Below are 26,598 nucleotides of genomic sequence, written 5' to 3'. Positions count from 1 at the left end.
TTTATAGTTCAGAAGAACCTAAAGCACCTCAAAAGAAGGTAAGATAACTTTATTTGTCCATTTTCTAAAATAAAAGCTTTAGCACAGCAAATCTGTAAGCATAGTAATCTTGGATATATTAAAGCAAACACTGAAAAATATTTTTTAACATTACAGTGTCAAACTCTGCATTGCAACCCTCTTTCCTGCCATTGATACAGGATTTATTGCAATTCAGGTCTACCCCATAATGTTTCTTCTTGCATTAACATGAATCGTGATGATTAATTTTGCAGCATAAAGTTCTTCTGCAGCTGTTTAACACAAGTGATGACAGAGCACAGAAACGCCAGCCTATCCGGGGCAGCGATGAAGGTGAGTTCCTATTTGCAAAGTTTTCTCAAGCCACTGGGATTTGCAGTAAATTTGCCACTCTGCAAGAAAAAGGTCTAAAAATAAACAAAAGTACCTACAGTTTACAAGCCTTGCCTGAAGCAAACTGTTTGCTTTTGCTTACCCAACATTCTCCTTCATCATTGATTTGAAACACTCCTGGTCATTTCCATCAGTTATTTTTGCTATAAAACACTGTGCTTCCTCAGAGGAAAAAGTAAAAACCTTTAAAATAGGCAATGAACAAAACAAGCAAGAACCAGCATAGGCAGTGTCTGTTCAGGTGCAGTGCAATGAATATTTGGTGCTGAAGATCATATCTGAGCCTCCTTCTCTCCTCCATGGTTTTGAGCTAGGGCATACAGCTGTTTCACCAGAAATGCTCCTTTGCAAGATACGAGTGGAGCAGATAATCATGCCCTGGATCTCTGCCCTGTGGCACACAGCCTAGCAAGCACAATCTGCTGGTTTGCCCTGTTGCTATTGTTGGACTCCTGTGAAGAGATCAAGGTAAAATTTACAGCAGAGCCTCAGACTATCATTTTCAGTTGTACTAGCTTTTCACACTGTCCTTTACTTCAGGCAGGAAAAAGCACTGCTTTGTCAACACAGTCCTGAGCCCTGGTGATGAGATCTGTTCTTTATAAACAAAAATACCTACGCATTAAAACTCATAAATCTGGGTATTTCTTTGCAACTGCTGGGGCCAATCTCTTAATGGTTGTTTTGGTGCTTCTTCATCACAGAAAAATAGCCTCTGCTTCAAGGTGTTTGATATTAAAGGGCAGCTCTTGCTAGTGAACTTTGTTAAAAATAAGGGAACAAAATGCAAGGTAATATATCTGAAAAGGCTGGTGGTATGAAGCGAACCACGGAGAGAGCCATTTCAGAAGCTGGAGGTAACCGCATATGAACAGCAGACCTCCTACCATGGATGCAGCTCCCACTGTCCATACCAGTGTTTCTCCTAGGTCTCCAAAGAGCAAAACAGTTGCTACTGCCGTGGGAGTACTTTATCTCATGTCTGCATGGGCATGCAAGGACTGCACTTTTCATATGGCTGCACCTTTCGTGTTCTTAAGGCAGGCAGCAAGCTGAACACAGAAAACACGTAGATAGCTATAGCTCCAGGGGCTGTTTGGCTTGGCTTGACAGCTGAGCCGAAGGAGTATTTTGCTAACTTCTTTTGTCTTAAATTCATGACACTTTGGACTGCCCTGCTTTCTGCAGGCTAATGTACTATCATATCGATCTCTAGGCAACCAGAGACCTGGGTTCACATATTGCTCTAAGAGACAATTTGTACTGTACACTCAAGTGTATTCTTGTTGACAGGGTCTTTTCCTTCATTGTCTACATTCTTGATTCAGCAATTATATACTTGCTTATGAAAAACAGGTTGCAAACCAATTTAATTTAAATTCTGATTGTGACCAGAATTCTGTTGTCGTATCTATTTTGTAAATACAAAAAATATTTTCCTGTACTTAAGAGAGTTTGCAGCCAGTTTTCCTGATTCTTGAAAAGAAATATTTATTTAAACTATCATGATGTCTGGGATATAACAAAACAACAGAGGAAATTGGCATTCATAAATAATGTAGCAATACTGAAATACTGATACTTCCTAGTTTACTAAAAGCTCTACCAAATCTAGAGACTTACATAAGAGAAATTATAGAACATCTGAGGAACTGGGAGCTATCAAATAAAACTGTAGTGATTTATTGTTGCTGTATTTTTTTTCATTTGTGAGCAGTGGTTACTGCAGCGAAAGTAGTTTGTACAGTAAGCTCTATCTGATTGTGCTGTGTATGCCACATAAAACAATTTTTTTCTCTTTAGTTCTGTTTAAGGTGTACTGCATAGACCAAACCTATACAACTATCCGGGTGCCAGTGTCTTCCTCTGTGAAAGAAGTGATCGGCGCAGTAGCAGATAAGCTGGGTTCTGGAGAAGGCCTCACCTTAGTAAAGATGAGTTCAGGAGGAGGTACTGTATTTGCATCATCTTAAACACTTCTCATTTACAGTGAAGCAGAAGGTTAGGAGGGAGTGAAAAGCAATACTGATTTACTTACGGCTTTTCTAGCTATGTACATATTCAGCTAGTACATAGCTTCTCTCTTAGAGGCACGTCCTTTCCCCCAGTACAGGCACACATCGGCACTCACATGGGAGACAGGGAAAATGGAGAAGCCTGTGTATCTGCATGTTGCAGAGCAGAGCTACCCCAAGTTCCCTTCACTGTAAGACTTGTAAGAGCTTTTTAACAACAGAAATGTGAGGTAAGCATAGGTAATGTCAGGTTAGATATATGAATCAGCAACAGCAGAAAATGTTGCAATGCTGGCATTCCAGTAGTGGTCACTGAATACCCTTCTGGCAGCTCTGTCGCAGTAAACCACCACTGAGCATCCCAGTGCCAAGTCTTATACTGACTTAGTGTTGGCAAAGGGTCAGGTATAGGCTGTGGTAATGGGAGAGTAACTGCAATGTGGATTCTGCTGGAGAAGTGGTGTTGCCAGAGTGCTCTCTGCTTGCGTATGACCATGTGGGTACACACAGAGCTAATGTGAGCTGTGTTGGAAGGCATTTCTGCAGACAGTGATGCTTGCCAAAAACAGCTCGCTCCCTGAGGACTGACACCAGGCAGCTCTACTTCTTGCAGTTGCAGCGATTTTTTGTTGCCAGCCAGCCCATGCTGGAAGAGACTGTTTCATAACTTACTTCATAATCTTTTCTTTACCTGTGATGTGCTGCTCTTTTTTTAGGACTTCTGTAATGACATTTGAATGCAATTTCATTTCAGCATCTCCTTAGGTAGTTAATGTCATCCAAGACAATTTTCTAGTAAGAAAAGCTCTCCAAGCTCAGTGAAGAATGACAGGAATCCCTGACTATGGTTGAACTGTTGCAGATAGTTTCTAGAGAGGGTGGCACAGGCTCCTTGGCTTGCCTGTATGGTTTGGGTCTGGGATTCCAGTTCTGTATGCAGTTCTGTAGGAGATTGGCTTGGTCTGAGCCTGTTGTCACATTTCTTCAGTAAAGAAGACCTTGTTGTCATCTACTTGTATCTTGGACATTGTTTTACTGTGCAAAAGTTATAGCCAGAATGCTGATCTGTGCAGCTGTTGGGTCAATCCTGCTGTAAATTCTACATACGTTTAATAAACAAGCTTTTGTTTCGTACTTACAGAAAAGGTCGTGCTCAAACCTCATGATGTTTCAGTGTTTACAACTCTCAGTGTTAATGGACGGCTCTTTGCCTGCCCACGTGATCAGTTTGATTCACTGGTATGTATGTATATGGTTCTCAGAAAATTTCTGCAAGCCAAAGAACCTCTTTGTAACTTAACTTTTCGGTATATTTGAACACTAATAGCTCAAATGTTTCTTGGCCTTTTTTGCCTTATCGATGTTTTAGCTAAAAACTAGTGGAAACATTCACAACAAAGGGCCTGTAACAGTGCTATGGGACAAGCCCTGAAATTAAAAACAGGATAATGTCGTAATTTCCTAAACTAGAGCAGAAGTCCATCCAGTATTCTCTGTGGCACTGTGCATGTAGGAAGAGCTAAATATTACCACCAGGCCATGCAGTGAAGTTCTGATTACAGAATTACCTCCCATGGCCACAGGAATATATTCTAGGAGACAGATGTTACCAATTAAAGTGTTCTGGAGACTTGATTCCAACAGTAAATTCCTTAAAATCTTTTCTTCCTGAGCCCCCACAAAATACTATGTCAAAATCTCAGATGATTCTAACTAGAATCACAGAAAATATTCCAGCTAGAAAGTCTGATTTTCCTTAAGAAAAATTGTTCATAAGTACTTACAGTTTATACAGTAATTCTAACAATCTCCATGGGGTCTGCTTTTATAGAGTTTGATTTGACTGTACTTTTTGTTCCTTTTATTTCATTAAAAACAAGTGTCATTGCCAAGTCTTGTCAGCATGAACTCTATTACTCCTAGCCCTGTTTCAGCCTCCTGTATGCTTTTAACAAGCCACTTAGTACGTATGCCTGATTTCTTTTACAGATATGGTAAAATCTGTGCTTTGCTGCTGCTTTCAATTTAGTAGCCAGGGAATGCAAGTACAGCATACTGTAGTTCCATGCAGAGATATCTCTTGTTCAGTTTATTAAATTCTTGTGCTCCCTTAGGGTTAATTAATCCTGCCTAGCAGATACCCTCATGGGGCATGCTACTCTAAAGCAGTGGTGTTGCATCAGTGCAGCTACTTTGGGCGCTGTTACAGGGCTCTGCATTGTCTGTGCAGACATAGCTTTGGCAGCAAGCTGTCGTGGCTTTGGGTGCCTTTTCCACTGTGCTGCCTATTTACTACGGATCAAGTATTCCAAATGCTACAAGGAGCTCTAAGATACAGGGCTGTGATGTGCTAATTTTCAGCAACTGAACTGACTTCAGTAGGAGTTAGGGACGAACACTCAGCACCTTGAAGGGGTTTTCAGCACTGCACAGCAGAATGCACTCCCTCATCAGTTACAGTTTTTTCAAAAAGGTATAAACAACTCGAAAARTCTTATAATGCTGCCCCCCTCCCCATTTAAGCCTTTCACATTCCAATTTCTAGCTGCTGCCTATGTGTGTACATTTATTCACATTACACTTGGCAATCCTCATGTGAAAATTGTTCTGGGTCAGAAGAATTTGCAAATATGCAATGAGTTTACGTCTAAGTGCTTCTTTCCTAGCTTTGGAAAATATGTGTTTGTTATGGTAACAGTTATGTTGTGTTTGTTTCCAAATAGGGGGAAAAAAACACTGTTTCAGTTTGTGGAAAAGTCTCTTTCCACAAATTTCCACAAATTAGGATTTTCTAAACACAAATGACTGCTATACTCTGTCTTAAACTAAACAAACTTTTGTGCTTGTGCAAATTGCAATACAGAGGAATCTGCAGACCATTTTAAGGTTGATGGCGGTTGTGATTTTTTAAAATAATACTGAGTTTAAATACGTATTTCAAATATTGTAGATGGAGCTTGTAAGATTCCTGTGCTTTACTGCAGATTATTTTTTAATTAGTTTGCGTTATATTGATATTTGCAATACAAGTCTTCCCTAGAGCACAAAGCAGGAACTCAAACAGAAATAAAGCTACTATATACTGTGTATTATTGAGAAAGTGATTTGATGATATATTAATCCAGTGAGTGCTTTTTATATTGGTAATAAAATGCTCCTTCATGAAAGGAGATTCATTCAGTAAGCTCATTTTTGATGCTGCAATGTGCAAATACAGTCTGTTAATCTTGCAGACTCTATTCAGTTTGTACTCAGAAAGGAGCCTGTTGACAATTACCTATTCTGTAATTATCTAGCAAAGAGCCGATGAGAAATTGAGCTAGAAACTTGTAAGTGAACTCTACTGCCCTCTCCTGGAAACAAAATAATTAAAACGTGGATTCACAGGAAGCTTTAATGATGCTTTCCCAAAGGGTATTTCAGTGTGCATTTGATTTTGCAAGAAGGTTGTTTGTTAGTATTTTAGCAGGGCTGGTTCAAACACTTTGATCCGCATATATACTACAGACTACTCCAAATGCGGTTTAATCTCTAGCCACATTTTAAATCTCATTTTAATCTAAGATTTACTGGTGTGCAAAACTGTGAAGAACATCTTTTTTATTAGGTGGTATGAAAATGTCTTTCAAAAATGTTATAATGCTTGAATTATTTAAAGGATTTTTTCTTCATAAGACTATGCATATAATTTCCATTAGCATAACTGGGAGTTTTGTAATCACAAATGGCTGATAGTGCATCCATGTACTGAGAAAGAGAAAGTAAGAGGCATACTTTATAAATGATCAGAAGATCTTGCAATCACTGCAGATTTCTAAAGTATGGTAAATGTAATAATTCTCATCATTAGAATCAGTTACTTGCAAAAATATTTGGCTTGTGCTTTGTGGCCTAGATTTTTGTGTATGTAGAAAAGGGAATTGATAACAAAGGTTTTGTGGACCAACCTATGCTCCTAAAAAAATAGATATGCTTTAGGGAGCACTAACCATATCGAAGTATTTATTTTTGGCTTCAAATTTTAGAACAATGCTAAAAATAGCAGAGAACAGTCTGTTATATTTTCCTCACAGTGCTTCTGAGTAGCTTTCAGAATTTCCCTAACCACCCTGTGCATAGTGGATATTGATTTTGTGCAGGGCTTCTCATTTCCTAAAGCCAGCCTGCAGTTAAAAACAAATTCCAGTTTTACTATTATAAACAGACTTAGAGAAGCGGTCACATTGTAAAAATTCGAAGCATAATGGAAGAAATGCTCCTAGTATGTAATTTAGCATTTCTAAAATATTTTTGCACCATTTTTCCATTTGTAGGCACCATTACCAGAACAAGAGGGACCATCTGCTGGTACAGTAGGAACATTTGAACTGATGAGCTCAAAAGATTTAGCATATCAGATGACAATTTATGACTGGGAGTTCTTCAACTGTGTCCATGAGGTATGAGGATCTATTCTGCACATTAGAATCTGTTAAAAAATGTTTAATTGTATATTTTAGGTATGTACATTGTTTGCAAAACTTTTTCTGAGCTTGATTTTCAAAAATACTACAATAAAGGCACGCAGAAGTTTTGAAAGTGTGAGGCATTCTTACTTCTACAGGCAAAGTGCAAAAATGAAGTTAAACCTCTCCTGAACACATGCTGCTTATTGAATTACTTTAATATGTCTTATTCAAGGTATTAAGCTATTAACGCATGGTCTATAGTTATACTTTTATCATCCCTCACCAGTTGTCTGTTGGCCTTGCAACCTGAATCCTTGTCATCTGTACAACAACACATACAAAGTGCAGAGCAAGTTTCAGGCATGTGTAGGCAGTAGATACTTAGCTGCTCATTCTTCTTAGCCCCTTTTTCCTGTCCAAAAAGGAGATTTCTAAAGCAATCCAAAACTGTTTTCTTCTTCCTAGCTGGAACTGATCTATCACACTTTCGGAAGACATAATTTTAAAAAGACCACAGCAAATCTGGACTTGTTTTTGAGAAGATTTAATGAAATTCAGTTCTGGGTGGTCACTGAGATTTGTCTTTGCTCTCAACTCAGCAAGCGTGTTCAGCTGTTAAAGAAGTACATTAAGATAGCAGCCCAGTAAGTATACATTCATCTATGATCTGGAAATAATGTGCACAATTGTAAATTTGTTGTTACCTGCCCTCCTTTATTTTCAGATAGCTACATACATTAGAGGTTAAAATATTCTCTGTTAGGTAATTTTCTCCATTTCCTTAGAGCGCAAAATAGCTCCCTGTTAATTCTTCTTTCCTGTTCTACTCCTCCATTGATCCTTGATCTCTGAGCTCTTAGGGCCATGTTTTCACATAAAATTTGTGAGTAAATATCTTTCAGTTCATTAGGAGAATCCTTCATGTACCATTACATGCATTAGCAAATACTAATATGTGAATTAGTAAATATTAACAAAACCAAGCCTTAACTCCCCCTAGAACAGAAGTGTTTCTGGTGCTGTTCAAGGCAACCTTTCTCACATTAGCCCCAAACAGTGGGAAAATGGAGTGGGAGAGCAACAGAGATGAAGCACAGAGATGACGAGGCTTATGTTTCCTTTGGTCTGCTTGTGTTTTTTTCTATTACTTTTGTTTAAAAATGGAACAATATGGATGTCCTGTTGTTTGTCGCTAACTGCTGGGCCTGGAGTTGGATAGCAGGCAATTATTGCTCTCTTCTATTCTTTTATTCATATTAAACCTTAAGCTCTTTGGAGCCTTCAGGCTAAGGACTTGGGCCACGATTCCTTACCGTTGCAGTCAAGGGAAGGACGTGACTGACTTCAGAGGGAGCAGAGGCATGCCCTTACGCTGCATAGCTACCATTTTTTTTAATCACTGTTACCTTCTTCCTTCCTTTCCAGTTCTTCATGTATTTATTACATTCATCACCTGTCCCTCCTTGTCTGGACAAACAGTTCACTTAAGTGTACAGCGAGGAACTGCCTTTTTAAGCGCTTGTCTAGGACTTTGGGCATGGTTACTGCCGGCCTTTAGGCAGTCTTACAGCACAAAGCAGTTATAACTTGCAATTAAAACACGGATGTTAACGTGTTTTGCATTGCTAAATGTAGCTGTGTGACGGAAGAGATTACCATTGCAACTGTGATGTCTCCCTCCTCCCAGTTCATAATTCCGCCCAGCTGAAGTCAGCGTTCGCAGAGACGCTGTGCATCAGCGCTGCCCCCTCCTCTGCGAAGGGCCCGCGGCTGCCGGCACCGAGGTTCCTCGACCAATTGCTTTGGGCCCTCCAGAGTCGAAGATATGCAAAATCTAGTAGCGGGTGTGCAGGATCAGGTTCATGTTCAGGACAGAGAACAGAATTTACCTCTTTGGTTTCCAAAACTGTATACACGCCGTATTGCCTGATCCCTGGGGTAGAGCGCCGCCGGGGAGCGAGGGGCCCGCCTGGCCTGGCGGGCTCTGCCCAGGAGAGGGCAGCGGCACCCACGCACGCACCGGTCCTCTCTCAGCTCCCAGGCATGACGGGGGAAATGCTTAAATGTGGTAAATTAAGATACAACAGGAATTTCTATAAGCACTTGAAATCAAGTATCTTAAAAACAACAGGTAAATATCTCCTTAATACACTGCGCGAGCCAGTGGGTTCCTCAGTGTCATGGGTTTAATCTTATGCTATTTCCAACAGCCTGACAACCTCCTGTTTACTTCCATGTTTCTGGTATCACCACAATGCTAAAAATAAATAGCTAAAAGTGGTTTGCTCTGCTGAGCCCTCTTTGTCTCCTAAATGCAGAGAAATCTGAAGCACAAGATTTTCCTAAGTGCAGGCTGAGCAGACAGGTTTAATCCCAGCCCTGCAAAGGCACCGCCAAGTTTTGCCAGGCTCCTGCCTTCGAGCAGAGCGCTGCCATGGTAACAGGTGCTATAGCGTGCAGTAAAACAAACACGAAGCGCACTCCAGCGAGAGGGAAAAAAAGCCAAGGAATGGGATCAAAAGATGTGGGCCCAGGCCTCGAAGCAGTATCTCTGAGTAAGTTTTGCTTGTGAAGATCCTTGAGACCTAATGAGAACTTTACCCTGCCCAGAAGTACTAGACTCATTAGGAAAGTGTTCGGGGAGAGCAGCTCAGTGCAGCACTGTTAATCCTAGGCATGACTGGTGGTAACGAGACGCCTTGCAGGTACCAGTTTTCAAAGATACCTGTTCCTGAGCCCCCGTCTCAACTGTGTGATTAGGAGCTCAGACGCCGTGGCGGGAGGCGCGCCGCTGTGTGTCTGCCCCTGAGCCTGCCCTGCGGTGTGCGCTCCCTGCCGGTGCAGGCAAGCCCAAGGCCACGGGCAGGCCAGTGCTGGGCGCGCGTGCTTTCGGTGCGAGGGCTGCGCTTGCCTCTGCAGCCGCTGCGGAAGGATGTGGAGGTTACCGGGTTCGGTTCTTTCCTCCAGCCGTGGCAGGATCAAACTTGAACCAAAGGGGAGGAGCTAACTGGATCTCCAGGAGCGAGCTCTGCCCATATTAATTGTATTAGAAAGGTCTTCTAGGATGTACTTGCACATACTCTTATGCAAACATGCTTTGTATATATTTCCTCTTTACAGATATACCCACAGGCTACTTAGAAGCCTTTCTTTGTATATTTCAGTACACTTAGACACTTTTACTCAGTTTTTGCAAATCATTTTCTGTATACATGCTTATATTATAATCCCAAGGAGCCACTACAACATTTAGGAGGGGTGTGTGCATACAGAGAAAATGTCAAGATGAATATGCCTGTGTAATTGTTTTTAACTGTGTAGTGTGTTTTTATAGGAGACGAGTATATGTGTATGTGTGCATTTACAAGTTCGTATTAAGAAGATTTTTCCAATAGTCAGTTTTGGGAGACTGAGGGATGTCTCCTCCTAACTCACTTGGGTGCTTTGGAGAACCCACTTCCTGACGTTATACAGGCAGAATATATGCAGCATGGCTAGCGGAGCCATGCAGCACTGTTTTTCATTACAGTGTCCCACTATTTATTCACTTGGGAACAGTAAGCTGTGTAGTGTTGAACCTGGCAAGAATGCCATGCATCTAGCCTGATTTTAACAGGGACTTAGTCAAATTGCCTTGACTTAAAAGGGTATTTGGCAAAACTTTTCCTTTTTAAAATGAAAGATAGCTTCAAATTACATATTGCAGGTACCTTGGTAGCTGCCTACTATATTTCAGCACTGCTGCTGTGTGGTACTAATTATTTTTACAGTGCCACAATTTATGCTCCATGTCACAGCCTGCAGACAGATATCCCTTTCTGGATCTGGTTGTGCCTGGGGAAGAGGTTATGACTGACAGCCTATCCTGGTTGCTTTTCATCCCTGTCTCCCCTCAGATCCACTAACAAGGCATTCCCTGACCTGCTCTAATCAGAATAAGTTGGGGTAGCTTTAGCATTTTAGCTTATCTTCACTAGCATTGCTCACTGTCCCTGATCTGATGAGGGAGAATTTGTATGAGCAGCTCCACCAGAGGATCTGAGGGGGCAGCAGCCTCCAACAGACAGACCACCAGGTGAGGGGAGATTATTTTTTCCCAAGGAGAGTGTTCACACACTGCAGGCGCAAGTGAGGCCCTCATCTAAAGACTCACCCACTCAATACATAAAGTCTGTTAAAAAGGAAGAACAGAAAGAACAGAATAACGATAAGGAAATGTGGCAATTATGGAGTCAGGCAGTAACATATGGGATGATTACTAATTTTGTCTGGAGCTGAGGATAACTCAGGGAAGCTAGGAGCCTCAGTGTTGAATAAAAAAATCTACCCGAGAATCATAGTTTGACTCTTGTGAAAGTTTTTTTGGTAAACAGCAACAGAAGCAGAGTTTGAAGGTTCTGAAAACAGATTTTGGCAAATTAGATGTGAAAAATAGCAAATTATTTGCAGTGACCTAGCGAGGCACAGATTTATGGGATAAAGGCTTTATTCTCTCTTCCCTTCCCATGGAGTCAATGAGCCACATGATGCAGTCACAACTGAGCAGTCGTGTGGGCTGTTCCTGTCAGATCTCAACTGTGTCTACCCCTGCATACAGCGTATTGGCTCTTCCATAATATTCAGCTACATTCTCCAGTCTTTCCTGATTGGTAACAGAAGTTCTCTTTTGCATTAGAGATAAAGGCTGACCTGGAGCTCCTAGTGCTCAGGGTCTCTTTAATGATGCTGGTAGCAAATGGCAGTTCTTTGCTTGAAACATCCTAAAGAGTTCCAGAAACTACAAGTACTGGTTAGAAATCATATACAGAGAGAGAGGTCACTGACCCACAGGCCTCTCTAGACAGCCGGTCTTCTCCCTTTGAAAAGACTCAGTGCCCCTGTAAACTGCAATGATGATCTTCTAGGGATAGCTTCCAGCGTTCAGTAGCTGCTCAGAAGCTGCCAGCAAGTTCTGCAGTGAACGGGGCTGTAAACCGGTTCCTCCCACTGTTTCTGGGATTCCCTGGGACTTAATTGAGCCTGGTTTCAGGAGTGTGCTTCTGGGTGGGGAGGAACTTCAAAGACTCTTAAACATCCTTGCAGAAGCTGGTATCCAGTAAAGTGGGAGCAGGAGGTCATTTCAGGAGGGAGGGGAAAGAAGCTTCCAGGGGCTGGTGGATGACTCCGTGCTGGCGAAGTGGCGGGTCCCAGGCCTGCTGGTGAGGCCTGCGAGTATCCAGCCAAATCTAAACCAGGCGACTGGGCTCAGCTCTCTTTAGGTTGTCGCATGTACTTCTGCTCTGACTGATACATTCATCTTAAAACCTGGACCTTTGTGTTTCAGCTGTAAAGAATACAAAAATCTGAATTCCTTTTTCGCTATTATTATGGGACTGAGTAATGTTGCTGTGAGCCGTCTCTCATTAACATGGGAGGTAAGTTGTAGCTAAAATCCAGTTGTAAGAAGTTTGACTGGAATTTCTGCTTTTACTAAGCAAAAGCATGACTTGGGCCTTTATTACTGATAGAATTAGATCTAGTAATTCAGCTCCTGAGAAGAGGAGTTACAACCCTTACACCTGGAGCTAAGGGTGACAATTTTTATTAGTAAGGCTGTATACCCATATGTGTGCTCAAGATTAGCAAACAGACAGTAAGCTGACAACAGCAGCTTTCACTGGTGCCCTACAAGATAAGTGAGTTAGCCAGTTAGCTCTTACATCAGCCCACGCTCTATTTGACTTTTCTGTTCATTTGTTGAGATCAATCAATACGAACTTCTTGAAAATCTGTCCTGTATTTATACTTATTATTTTTTGATCTCCATATGGACTCTGTTACCCCAGTAATATGTGGGTTTGTCCAAACCAGTTCTGGTTTTCTATCTGACATGCATCCCCCGCTTGCTGTCAATTTGGTCTTCATTCTCAGAGCTTCCACCTTTTTCTGTGGCTTTGCTGTTTTGTTTGTGAGTATACAGAAAGGGTGCAATGTCCAGCAGGGTGAGGTAGCAAACACACATAATCACTAAGAACATACTGGTTGTCAAAAGCAGTGCAGATTTGAATGTTCATGTACTTTTGTCGTTAGAAACTCAAATTAACTGGTCAGCGTGACTGAGATCACTGATGCGACTGAAATCAAAATTTGAATACTTTTCCAGAAAGTGCTCTGAAATGGGTATTCAGGCTAACCCATCTGAAAAGACACCAGCCTAATCTTAAAAAGGCACATGTTCCAAGTAATTTATATAACTGGCACTGACGGCAAAGATTTGGAGGTCAGTTTCTCAGAATAATGACCCTTCATTTGTGGCTACTGAGAGGAATAGCTGGGAGAACTACGTATGGAGAGAGGAGAGGGAATTTAATGTATAAACTACATACAGCAATCTGACATTGACAGAGTCTGAGCTGGAAGGGGAACAGATTATTTCTTAGTAAGGGATATGAACTTGAGTTCAGAGAAATGTTATCACACTCTGGTTTGGCAGGGCAGTCAGTTTATCAAGAGGATCTCTGCACCTTGATTTTTTTGCCAGATATATATAGGGAATATACTTAAAAATAAGCAAATGAAGATGTAATTTTTGCTAATATTATCATGCATTTACATTAGTTGCATGCACAAACTAGATATTTGCAGGTGCAAATGTCCAATTATACCACTTATTTCACAAATACCTAATCTGCATGCATATGCAAACTAGGCACACAGTTGTTCACACACATCATTAAAAATTAGGCCCTTGCTGTGGCACAGTGTAAATATCTTGCTAGGTTACACACTCCAAATGTAGAAAGTACTGCAAAAAATCATTTCTGCACTGTAAAGTCTCTGTTAATTTTTAATGTTACCCACTGCCAGTAGTAGTCTGATTTAATCAGCAAATATGCAGAAATTTCCTATTAAAACTAGAAAGCTGACATATTCTGAGTTTGCATAAAAAGTTACTCAGATCTCTGAAACTAATTTATAACATAGCTTATAGACTTTACAGTAAGGTTGTTTAAGGGGTCTAACATAACATGAGTAGAAGAGAAAATATTTAGTAATGCCCATCTCATCCTATTCACTGCACGATCAGATGACAATGATTTATTCTTGTAGCTATTGTGGACTGAAAAACTATTGATTAATTTATACCCCAGAAAGCAGTAGAGGCCCTTGGCTGTGGCGCGTGTCAAGAATTTTGACCGATAGTTGATGATACATTTGCATGAACAAAAAGTCTCCTGGAAATGCCCAGGCATAGATGTGACTGTTGCGAAGGCAAGTCATCATAGGTATGAATAATTATGCTGAGCTACCCCTGCGCAAGCTGTGTGTAAATTATATTTTCAGATAGGTTATAATCAGCAATGTCCTGAAATCATTGACTTGAACTTTCACTTACATCCTGAATTCAGGGATTGCCAGGTAAGCCAGCAGTGCTCCAAACAAAAGTCTGAATCTAAAGATCCCAAAGGAGTAAATTCAAGTTGGGGTTTAAATCAGGATCCAGGTTTCATGGCTGGTCCCATCTCTATTTATAATCTGGTTGCTAGGAGACACGTTGTATTTTAGATTAGCACATTGTTAGAAATATCTGGCAAAAAAAGAGCACTTTCCTGACTTAGGGCATTGTAGAAGAAATTAGCATTTACAGTAAAATTACCACACGAATTGGATCTAATTAAGGTTTGCTATTTTTGTTTTTATTAACAGAAACTTCCAAGCAAGTTCAAGAAGATCTATGCAGAGTTTGAAAGCTTAATGGTGAATAGCAATAGATCCCTTATTCTGTGCGCAATCTGAACTAATTCAGTTTCTGAGTATCTGATTTGAATTCCTTGATTCAGAACATTTTATATGTCCTTGTTTGACTTTAAGAAGTTTATGATCCCATTTTAGAGCTGCTAAAACAAGTATGTATGACTAATAAATTATACTCTTAGGAACCTACTCTGAGAGAACTTATGTACCACTCAAAGTTAATCTGGGAAACTCAGAAAAGCTTTATCACATGCTTTCCCATAGTACATATGGGAAATTATATTTTCCAACTTGGGTTTTTCCAGGCCGTGCATTTTAGTGTTATAGCATATGCAAAAGTGGATCTGCAGGTGCAAAAGAGGGAGTGCTGTTCGTTTTACGAACAATTTGTTTTGTAATCATAGCTTACCTTGCTATTGGCATGAAAAATGTTCCGTGTTTAGTGGCTGCATTCTAATCATGTAAGCTGCATGGGGAAATGAGAAAAGGTGTTCTTAGTTTGCAGATGCACTTTTTAAAGACACAGGAAAAATAAATATTTTAATAAATGCCATGACATCTAAATGAATGCATACAGTGTCTTAATACATGTAGTAATACATATTAGTAATTAACCGATCTCTCTTTTTTCTTAAGGATCCATCAAGAAACCATAGGGCCTACAGACTAACTGTAACTAAATTGGATCCTCCAATAATTCCTTTCATGCCGCTACTTATAAAAGGTAAGCTTGGATGCTACCAGAATTATAAACTTGAAAGCTATTTGTCAAACATTTGAGGAATACAAGTAAAAAGCATGACACAGAGACAAGAAAAAAATTCTTTAGTACATCTGAATATCAGACTTCAGTTTTACTAGACTCAGAAATGCTGCAAATTAAAAACTAAGTGTTTTACTCTTTTAGCTGTTTTGATTGTTGTAAGGGATAGATAAAATATTCTGCTTTTTCATATGGTCATGATTTAGCTAGTTATGAGCTTTTACGTGGCTTTTATTTCTCTACAGACATGACGTTTACTCATGAGGGGAACAAGACACTTACTGACAATCTAGTAAACTTCGAAAAAATGGTATGTATGGTGAATTTGAAATGATGGTTGTGGGATGAAAAGTTAAAAAGGACTCCATCCTCATCTCTTCAGCAGTGAAGCTCCCAACAGTGACTTCCAAGGCTAAAGAGATTGAAGGCAGGACCAAGACCTGGCAGAAATCATCTGCTGTGTGCACAGAGCCCTGGACCTTTGGGTTTCTAGAAAACCTCATAGTGGTGGAGAAGAAACTGCCCACGGAGCCATGCACAGCCAAAACATTTCCTAGGAGAGGCAGCAGCAGTGACAGGAAGCAGAGCTTTTAAAGACAATTTTTAACAGCCAGTTTGGGACCAAGCTGTGATTTTAACTGCTGTTCTTTCGAACAGGATTGAACAGCCTCAGGCTGGGATAGTTCTGTATTGCTCCTCAGAGAGTGAAAGGAGCTTTAATACAGAACATGCACAACATTTTATTTTCTTCTTTCCTTTGACAAGTGGAAGGAGATTTCTGTGACTTGCTTGCTTTCCTATTGGAAAGGGAGGTCAGTGATAGAAGGTTAGGTTATACTCAGATTTGTTTTATTTTAAATCCTGCACTTAAGCTCTGATCATTTCAAACACAGTTGTCGAAAACTGCAGGCAGGCAACTTCCCCTGGCAGAAATCTCAACTGAAACTCAAATTTCTTAGTAGGAAGAAGCTGTTTTCTTGGTTGCTGAGGCCTTAATTAGCATGGTTAATGGCACCCAGCTCTGAGAACTAGGGATAGCCAAGCCCAGCTATAAGCAATTGCACTGCAGAACCAAACTGGACTTGCTGTGTCTGCAGAAAAGCTGCATTCAGCCATGCAAGAGTATATCTACTCTGCGGCCCATACCGGCTTGTTCGTATTACTACAGTAATCAGAACCACTCCATGGTTCTTGCCACTGCGCTATGGAGGAGCATGTCTTACCTTCTGAGCGCTGGCAATGCGGATGGGAAGAGAGGAGGACTTTCAGCTCTTTAGTAATACAGCCTCACAGAAAAGTGATTGATGATGACTCTGAGTGAGTTCTTCCCTTAGATTTTAGCTTGGTTTAGTCTGTGGCTCCAGGACAGCCTCTGTCCTATGGGTGAAAATATCTCTCTACAAAGCTGAGAATTTTTTTGTGTGCAAATGGTAGTGCCAATGACTGAGTAAGGGCCTGACCTCACTCTGCAGTAATGACATTCTGTAATTGCATATGCAGACTGTGTTGCCATCTCCTCCCTAAAGCCTTGAGCTTTCTACCTGGAAAACAAAGGACTTTTCCCTGGATTGCCTGTTCTAATTAGATAGATAAATATATGTATTTTAGTGTAGATAGTAAATATTTCGGGGAATACAAAGGGATCTCGGATTTGGCTGGAGCACCTCCAGACCAGGAAGGATGGCAACTGAATTGCCATAGCTGTCTAAGTCACAGTCCACCCCATCGGCTCTGTGTTCTCCACCACACCTGGCCTACTTAAACATCCTGAGCCAGAAGTACCAGTACATCTGCAGGCCTCAAAGCTGTATGCCTCAGGTTCCTAATTATGCCTGGTTTTGTGTGAAAGCCATTACAGGAGGCAGGAGCTTGTCTGTAAGCACTTGCATAGACAAAATTAGAAGTTCATCCTCAACTTATCATTTCAAAATGGTTCTGCACCACTGTATACCACAGTTTGGTGCTCCCAGGGCCAAGAATGAATTTTGTGGCAGCTTAAACTAATCTATACCTAGGCTGCTGCAGAACTGCCCTTTCCACCCTTGCCTGTACATTCCCCTAGCTTCAAAAGTGTGTTATTACCAGAGCATGGTTTTACTAGCAGCACCCAATGGTTTTAAATAAAATTTTATACTGTATGAATATAGTATTACCCCTTTTGATCAGTAATCTGAGCTTGGAGCATTTTTTTTCCTTTAGGAGGGGAAAGTGAAGATCAATTCATGTGTTTTTTGATGCTATTTATTTTTCAAATAATCAGCCTCATATCCCTGCACACAAGAGGAATAAAGGAACAGGAAACGTTCTCCTTTGTCAGTATTCTAAACCTCACTTTAGTTAGTACTCTACCTAAAAGCTCTCTTTTTTAAAAAGCTCTCTTTTTTAAAAGCTGTTTCTCCAGGTTTTTGTGTCCTTAATGTTCTTTACTGGTTATCCTGCATGCTTCTATGGTGTTTTTCTGCTTTTCTCAACCCACAGGTGTCCCAAGCAATGTATATTCAGATTCCACCCACATCACTCATTCAAATCCTAATGTGGGCCTGGCAGTTTTTAGCTTTTTTGTACATGTCATCAGGTCAAGCAAAAAAAAAAAAAAGCCTACTGTTAAACCTCAGTCACTACCACCTACTTGTGTTAAGCTTATAACTGTCATGTCCACATATAATTGCCAGATACTGACTAGTGAAGACAAGACCGCTCAGCCAGATAACTCTCAGAAAAATTCTGCTCTCTTTTGCATGAGCATAAATTCAGGGTAACTGTGTGATGTTATTCTGAACCAGATTTCCTCCCTCGAATAATATCCTGCCATTCGTTTTTTCTGTCTATTTATTTGTTCTACGGCATGATGCCCTGTTACAAGCATATGTAGGTACCTCTAAATATTGCTTGCTGGTGGCCAGTCTGTTACTGATCTAAGATATCTTCATTTTTTGGAAAATGATTTCCTTTGATCCATCCTAACTTTGACGCTTGCTGAAGTTTATGAATAAAAATAGCTGGATAGTTCCCCCGATGGTGCCATCTTCCAGCAGAGGAGGTGGGCCCCTCTGTCTCTCCTGCAAGTGCAGTGATGAAACTGAGAACAGCCCCTGGCATCGTGTCTGCATTCTCACCACAGAGCTCTGATCCTGGCAGCTGATGTGCTGCTGACAACTTTATTCCTGTAGCTGGCAGCCAAAAGTAGAAGTTTGGTCTAGTTGCATCCCTTCAGCTGAAACAGCTTCCTTTGGATCTTTTTTGTTTTCTGATGTTTCTGTTGTTATTTGTTTTAAGTGGTGCATCTCGAAACATGCAGGAGCTGTCAGGCAGGGTCTGAGGCAGGCATGCCCTGGGTGCCGGAAGCAGCGAGGCCTGGTTTCCTCGGGGTCCATGAGTCGTGCCTGCCGGAGCTGTGCCCAGGGCTGCCCTCGTGGCTGGGGCACGTGCGATTCCTTCACGGCGGGCGCGTCTGCGTGAAAGGCTTTTGTCGTAACACAGCAACTCGCACTGCAGACTTCTCCATGAAGAAAGACCTCTCCATAAAGGGGGAGAGGGCACTTACAGGGTCTCTGTCTTTTCCACAGGCATCTATTTTCACAAAAAAATGGTAGGAGCTTACTTATGTTTGAAAACTCTGGGTTCTTTTTTTGTCAAATTTGATGAAGTTGTTTAGAAGGAGAAGGGGAAAACAGACAGACAGTGTTAAACCGCATTAGCCTCATTTCTTTAGAAAGGCAAACTAAAAAGGGAACTGAGTCAAATTTCTCCTGCTACACTTCCCTATAAATCCGTCTTTTCAGAGGAGTAATGGCAGTAGTAGGGGGGCATCGCTGTGCAGAGCAGTGCTGTTTTACTTGCTGCTGCCTTTGTAAGTGCCTGCTCCTTCCCCTTCCCCCTCCCGCTCCCCACCAACGTCTCTGGTTTGGGGGATGCTCTGAGGAGTAGGAGGGCTGTGAGGAGAGGGGAAGCTAGCCCGGGAAGAAGACACCATGTGTGCTAGAGCCATTTGCCACAGCTCTGTGTAAAGAAGGAAGTTTGTAAGCTGACCCTTTTGGTTTGTACAAGATGTGGGTAAACAGTATTTAGTGTGTGTCAGAAATAGGTACCCTCTTCGTGCTTGTACTCTGCTTGTGCTCTTGCTACGCCACTGCATTGCATGAAGCAAGGGGGGGATGTAGGAAACTGTAGAAACTGTCTATCCTGGAACAAGTTATTCATATTTTTGTCGGTAAAGAGACAGGATACCTAAACTGCTGTTAGTATTAGTAGAATAGGTGTTTAGTAAAGGGCTTTGTCTTGTAGCCCCTTTGATGACCCTCTTTTCAGGTGAAGGAGAGTCCCCAAAGCTGTCAGTAGTATTAATTCCTATAAACTCTGTATGAGTTTAGCAAATATGGGACAACCTACAATCTGCAAGGCAGTACATGGCAATATATTGTGTACAATAGCTTTTATAGCTATATTTTTCGAAACAATTTTAAAAGCCTTTTCCTAGGATTGTTTTGCAAGAGAACGAAGAGAGAGCAAAGTGAAGAAAGTACTGGGCAAGGCTTTCCTTAAAGAGAGGCAATATTTCATACAGTTTTCCTGTATTTTCCTCCTGACGACTTACTCATTTGCTGCTTTTTTTCCCCACCCCAGCTAATAATTCTGCTCTGTCTGACTGCCACTACAGAATTTTGCATTCATAAGGAAAGGGAAGTTGCAATTATTTGGGAACTTTATCAGTGCTGTTTCTCAAATCATCAGGCAGCCAGAACAAAGATCACTTTACCTGGCACTATCTCCATGTTGCATTATCCGGCATGTCTCAGAACTGGCACCTGCAGAGGGAGCAGAAGTCACAAAAGAGCTCTGAAACTGCTGACCTGCCATGGCAGCACAAGGCAGTGCCGTGATGCTGGTCACTGATTCTTCTTTTTGTCGAGCCTCTTCACCCTTCAGGTGTGAAATGAGGATTAGAGAATCTGTGCATATTGGTTTTCAGGTTTTGTGGAGATGAACAAAAGAGAATTCACACTCTGATCCTTATGCAAAAAAGGGCAAACATTCTTTCTTTTTTGGAACATAAAGATTATGCAAAAAGTGTGTGACTAAAGCCCTTGGTAGTTTTCTATGGCATATATGAATATTTATAACATTTAGGAACCTGGGTTTGGAATGGATTAGAAGATAATGTGCTGGCCCGCTGCCACTATTCCAGACTCCGTAAAACTTGAAAGGGTATTGTTGTGTATATATAGCATGCTGGTAGGAGCGGTCGCTGTTATATTATGCAGTTGGTTCTATTTCAGAAAGAGCCATATTTAGGTTTGTATGGCTTTTCAGTAATGGTCTTTCTTAGCACAGTAAGTAAATAGAGGTTAATTTTTGCAGGCATTAACTTGAGGTAATCCTCTATTTGAAGAAAAAGTGTAAGGAGCTGGCAATTGAACTTCTATTTGAACATTTTCTCTGTACACAATGTTTCCAGTTTTCTTGAATCAAAAGAAGAGAATCCAACTTTCCAACTTATCTGAACGATTCCAGGGGGAAATCCACTTTCCGTTTATTTGCTATTGTTTTGTCCAACTCACACCTTCCAAAGAGGAGCTCTTTGGAGTTTGTATTAGAAAGTACAGCAGCACTTGCAAAAAGCAATGTGAAAGGAGCTCTTTGAGGAAAACATAATGCTCCAGAATGTCCCCACTGGGTTGGGATGTTCTCCTCTGGCCACAGTTTCACCATTCACTCTACATTAACACCCACTTCCTCATTCCTTTGTGTTGCATCATTGCCACTCCTCAGGAAGAGGCATAGGAATAGGCAATTCCTATTCCTCAGGAACAGGCAAAATAACTCCTTATAGTGAAGACTTCAGCCAAATGAAGGAAGCCAGGCAGTTCAGCTCCTAACGAGAAGCCACAGGAGTTCATTGCCACTTCTGTTTCCTTGCCTGGCATAGCCCATACAGGGAGAAATTTGGAAATAATGAGAACTTTTAAAACCTTCATTACACTTATCATTTGTCTTTCAGTACAGTACAGCAATACAGTACCTACCCTGAATGCTATGCTTTTTTTCAAAACAAATTTTCCCCATAAAGAAAATAAAGAGTATAATGATTCTGTGGAACAGTCATTTTTGATAAATCGAAGTTTTCACCTAAGAAGCTCAATACTAAACCAATCAAACACTGTCGCTATAGCCTAGCTCCAAAGATCATTGTGAAATAAGGCTTCAAAACCTAAAATTTTACAGATATGAAAAATTAGGATGTGTATTGACAACCCATCCAGAAAGCACATCAAGCAATACCAACCATCTTCATAAAAATGAAGTATCCTTAGAAAATCTTTCCTTGAAGTTAGTCACTCTTGAAACTTCATCAGTCTCATTCAACCTGATGATGTCTCTTGGAGTTAGTTATTTTAGCAGAGTACTTTTTGAAATGGTATGAGTCAAAATAACAGCATCACTGATAACAGAGCCAAATACATATGAATCCATAGAGTTACGAAACATTCATGTTTTCATGTTTGTGTTATTTTGATTTTCATTTTGATTGGGTCAGACTTGAAGAACCAACACAGTAATATGCAGTACACTCTGTCTCAGTCCAGTATGACAACGGGTGCTCATCCTCGAGTGTTTAAGAGGTTCCATTGCAGTCAATGGGGATTACTCACATGCTTAGTGTTTAGCACATATCAGAATGCTTGCAAGATAAGTTCCTTAGAAAATTTGTCAAGTAATAATGGCTTGAAGAGGTATGAAAATTAACATAATACATAAATGACTCTTACTTGAAACCTACTTATTTTCCACTGGTAGATCTGTATGGCTTTAGGAACAATATAAACAGTCCTCTATCCAAATTCCCCAGATCTTTTGGGAACTGTGCTTTAGAAGTAAAATGTTTTTACATCAGTTTGAGGCTAGCTACATTGCATTGGATTGTACAATGCATAATCCACAAAAATGTAATATACCAGTCAAATATAAAGGAAAAAAATGTAATAAATACACCAGTCAGGCCCATTTTTGTATGCTTTACAATGCATTAAAATGTCTAAGATTATTCAAGGTGTGTGTAAGCAATTTTTTACATTGGCATTTACCATCACTGAAATGACAGATCTCACAAAGGTGTTTTATTTATAAAATCATTTTCACATGAGATCATAATCATGTATGAACTTTTAGGAGCATTAGGTTTTACTGTTTACTAGTAAGAAATACATCATTCCGTTGTTTTTATACTTATGTCTAGCTTGTTAATCTCATACAAAATTTCAGGAAGGTGAGAATTTCAAAATTTCAGCCTGGTGAGAGTGTGTTGTGTTAGAACATGTAACTATGTGGTAATTGTTGGACCATGTTAAACGTGCTGGAACAAACCTTAGGCTCTGGTAGGCATAGCACTTCTCCCCTCTGCTTTTTCTTAATCTAAGCAAGAGAAACTGTAACAAAACTTGTCTTTATAACAATGATTGAATCAAACTCTCTAGCTAAGAGAATTCAGAAGTTTCAGTTTATTTGATATTATGCAGAACAACTAATTGTGTCCAGCACAGGTGAGAGTATTACCTGCATAGTGCTAATTGCACAAACCAGTTAAAATTTTGCAGTCCACTACTAAATCTGAAATGTTTTGCTTCATGACTTAGTGAAATGACAAGTAGGAAGATGGTATAAAAGAAGTGCACATTAAAGGGGCTGATTTTCATTTTTAGTTAAGGCCTTTTACAGCATCCAAGTAAGGGAAAGGGGTCTCTGAGTGCATGTAAATTACACTCATGCTCATTTTAAGCCTGTGTAAATGCAAATCACACCCTACATATGAGGGTATCAGCATTAAAATTATATTTTCACTCATATGACTGCTTTTATTGGCATATGTCTTCACACTCAGCCACAGTTAGGTGCTTCGTTTAAATGATGATGAAATACAGTGCTTGTTCTCTGATTGCATCCCATCTTTTCTTTCCAGCGTATGATTGCCAACACTGTCAGGACGGTGAAATTCTGCCGAAGCCAATCTTTCAGTAAGTGTATTACAACATCTGCACAGTCAGCATTATCCTCAGTAGCTACAGTAATTACAACTAATTCTGTGTGTGACACAATTGAAATGCCTGGTTTCCAATGATTCTTCCCTGTTTGGATTCACAGGGTGAAATATCCTTTAGGAAGTTCTAATAAGCTCTTTCTCCTCTACCTCTTTTCAAAGAATGTGGAGGAGCTAAGTATCTGTGAGATCTCGACACATCTGTCAGATTAAAATAGGTTGAAATTAGCCACTGGCTTCAGAAGTGGTTGAGATGAGGCTGGCAGACAGAAGGACACAGACACAGGCACGTTACTTCCTTGCATAAGCCTTGTTTCCATAGGAAAGCAGGCTGGAAACATGACGCTTATGAATGACATAAGCGCATAAGGTGATGAACTTTAAACCTGTTTGTCAGTATAATTATCAGAACTTACTTGACCATGTAAGATGGCAGAGGTATATGATCAAACAGGTTTGCTCTGTGGGTCTCATGCCATCAAGGTGTACTGTCAAACCCAGTCCACACTGGCACTGCTTTTCCTCAGTGCTTCATTCATTTTGCCTCACCACAGCCGCCTTCTTTCTCTGAACTGAAGAACTGAATAAATAGTATAATTTTTTTTTTTAATAAAAATAGTGTCTTTTCATCTGGGTCAAAGCTTAACTCTAGAATATCAAGTTAACAGAGCTTTTCTTTTTTTTTTTGGTTTCAAGGTTTTTCTGGCTATGTATTTTTTAATTTTAATGTATTAAGCACTAGTGAGACCTGCAGGCATAAATGACTTAAAAATCAAAGTGGATTTTCACTATGCATGATATAAAAAAAGTCAGTGAATAGATGCACCATAGCTAAGACCTGTGCTCTGTGTGTGTGTGTGTGTGTGTGCGGGTGGGTATACATTTATATGTAAAAGATGCTTCAGCATTTTTCTTTCAGAGAAGGGAAATTTGTTAAGTACTGTACCACATTTTATTACATTGTAAGCTGTTTGCTGTGAAGTTGAAGACACTCAGATCTGAGCTAAGCTGTACTTTCATAATTGCTGTGGGAGTTAAAATGCAGTTAAGTAATGTAAATAGGTAGTAAATTTTGAGGCTTGAACTGGGCAGCCACTAAGTAACTACAGCATTCCAAATATTTAATGATGAACTAGAAATAGGGTTATTTCATGAAAGGAGGCTGAAATCTATTATATAGTTTTGAGCATGTGTGAATGCTTCTAGTTCAAAAGCAGATGGGAAGCTTTAACTCATAATAGTTAGCTATATAATTTATAGCTATTGACTGATAAGGTGATGTATAAAACCTCACCCAAGGGCCATCAACTTGACTGAATGTAGCCAAGGATATCTGGCAGAAGAAGTTAATTTGTGGGGGAAGTAACCAGAAAGATTATCAAATACAGAGGAAAGGTTTCAAAAAGAGGGATTTCTAAACATTTTATTTTTAACGCACCAGGATATGGTGTTTCCTGTGACAGCTTGTAAAGAGTTATGCATTCTGTTCAGGCATTTGTTCCATTAAGTGTATCAATCCTACATCATTTCTCTTTCACCAGATCCTGACGCAGCCCTAGCTAATAAGAACCATCAGGATGTTCGGAGCTATGTACGGCAATTAAATGTGATTGACAACCAGAGAACTTTATCGCAGATGTCTCACCGACTAGAACCGCGTCGAGCGTAAACATTTGAAGCAATGATGAGAAATGATCTTTTATCCAGTCAAGGTCACTTGTTAAGAACTTCACTTCCTCTGCTACTGCACTGCCGCTACAAAAATAAGCAAAAACATATTCTAAGATCTTAGGCAACGCACAATGTACCAGCCTGTCAGAGAACTTTGGCTGATGAAGAATTTATACACTGTAGCTGTAAGGGTGGCCATGCTGTGTACTGTTAATTCCTTTTAAAGTGTACTAAATGATTTCTTATAGTGAAAGTAAAAAGGCAAAAGGTAAACTACAATAGCGAGTGAAACATGCATCAAAAACTCCTAACAGTTCTAAAGGTGATAGAGTTTTTCCCTCTAATTAAAAACACTGTATTTTAGGATTTATTCGCCAGTTCAGGACCAAAATTGGCCATCTGTTTTGCTTGCCCAGCTACTATTGACCTCAGTAGAAAATGTATGTTAGTAGGTTCAAGAGAGGTCCAAAGTATAGTTCCATTCAAAGAACGCTTAAAAATACTTCCCTTTAAAATACAACAGATACTAAGAAGAATTTCCAATCTTAATCATACTGCCTACTACTGCAAGCAGCGTGGCCATCTCAGAAAACTAACAGGACAGAAAATATTTTGAATGATAAATAGATTAATTGTGTTTACATTTTACTTGTTTTTTTAAACTGTGGATCAGGTTTTTACTAAATTCCATTATGAATGAATAAGGTTGTTGAAATCAATAGCATAAAGGTAGCAAAAGACTGGTTCAAAAAGAGCACAATATGCACAAACAGATCTCAAGAGAATAATTTCCTGGACATCAAAACCTTAAACATCAGCTATAATTAATTGTGACTGTTTAACACACATTTTCTGGTCTTAAGCATTTACAGATATCTTAATTTTCAGCCAATTGTTTTGCACTTTCAATAGACTGTAAATAAAAGTTAAATCATTATGTTCTAGAATATTTATTTATGTAATAGCTATTGTGCCAAAATAATTATGTTTTATTTATTTTATTTAGCAGGTAATGGGAGTACAGCTTTTGTCTTTATACTTTGTGTGCATTTTATGTGTAGGAATTGTGTGATGTATGTTTTCTGTAAATAACATGCAGTACCTTATTAAATGTAATTGCCAGAAAAGTTTACTCACCAGCCTTGTTTGTACTTTCAGCTTCATTCCTGCATAAATACTGATTCTATTACTTGGCTGATATAGTAAACTTCACTTGTCCTCTGCTGGGCCTCGAAACTGCAGTTAGCTGACATCCATTTTGATACACACCTGACCAATTTAAGCACAGTCAGACCCATCCCTGTCACAGGGGGTGACAGTCTTGCAGTGACGTAACATTATGGTTTTATTAGCTAGTTTGTTTAGAGTCTCTAAGTAGGCTCCTTATCCTCTTATGTAAGGACAGAAAGAATATAAATTGGAAAGATTTAACTACAGAAAGGATGTATTCCTATTTTCAGTTATCATTTGTCCTGTTCATTCACTAATGTGAACACTGTAAGTTACCTTATCTTGGATAGG

General features: G+C 40.0%; 1 protein-coding gene across 2 annotated transcripts in view; it reads left to right on the top strand.

Annotated features, from left to right (window-relative positions):
- The window catches only part of RAPGEF4 (Rap guanine nucleotide exchange factor 4), a 165,979-nt gene extending 140,481 nt beyond the window's left edge, over nt 1-25,498 (top strand). For both annotated transcript variants that reach the window (XM_026061444.1, XM_026061445.1), the window contains 12 exons: nt 8-38; nt 276-354; nt 2,218-2,364; nt 3,571-3,668; nt 6,743-6,868; nt 7,343-7,521; nt 12,201-12,291; nt 14,564-14,614; nt 15,248-15,335; nt 15,620-15,684; nt 23,329-23,383; nt 24,948-25,498. In XM_026061444.1, the coding sequence (XP_025917229.1) occupies nt 8-38; nt 276-354; nt 2,218-2,364; nt 3,571-3,668; nt 6,743-6,868; nt 7,343-7,521; nt 12,201-12,291; nt 14,564-14,614; nt 15,248-15,335; nt 15,620-15,684; nt 23,329-23,383; nt 24,948-25,075 (1,138 nt within the window). In that variant the 3' untranslated portion in view covers nt 25,076-25,498. The remainder of the gene's footprint in view (nt 1-7; nt 39-275; nt 355-2,217; nt 2,365-3,570; nt 3,669-6,742; nt 6,869-7,342; nt 7,522-12,200; nt 12,292-14,563; nt 14,615-15,247; nt 15,336-15,619; nt 15,685-23,328; nt 23,384-24,947) is intronic.
- The last annotated feature ends 1,100 nt before the right edge of the window (nt 25,499-26,598 follow it).

The sequence above is a fragment of the Apteryx rowi genome, unplaced genomic scaffold (genome assembly GCF_003343035.1).
Source record: "Apteryx rowi isolate R43461 unplaced genomic scaffold, aptRow1 scaffold_180, whole genome shotgun sequence".
Taxonomy (NCBI): domain Eukaryota; kingdom Metazoa; phylum Chordata; class Aves; order Apterygiformes; family Apterygidae; genus Apteryx; species Apteryx rowi.
Note: the sequence above shows the minus strand (reverse complement) of the source record. Positions and strands in the feature narration are given on the sequence as shown.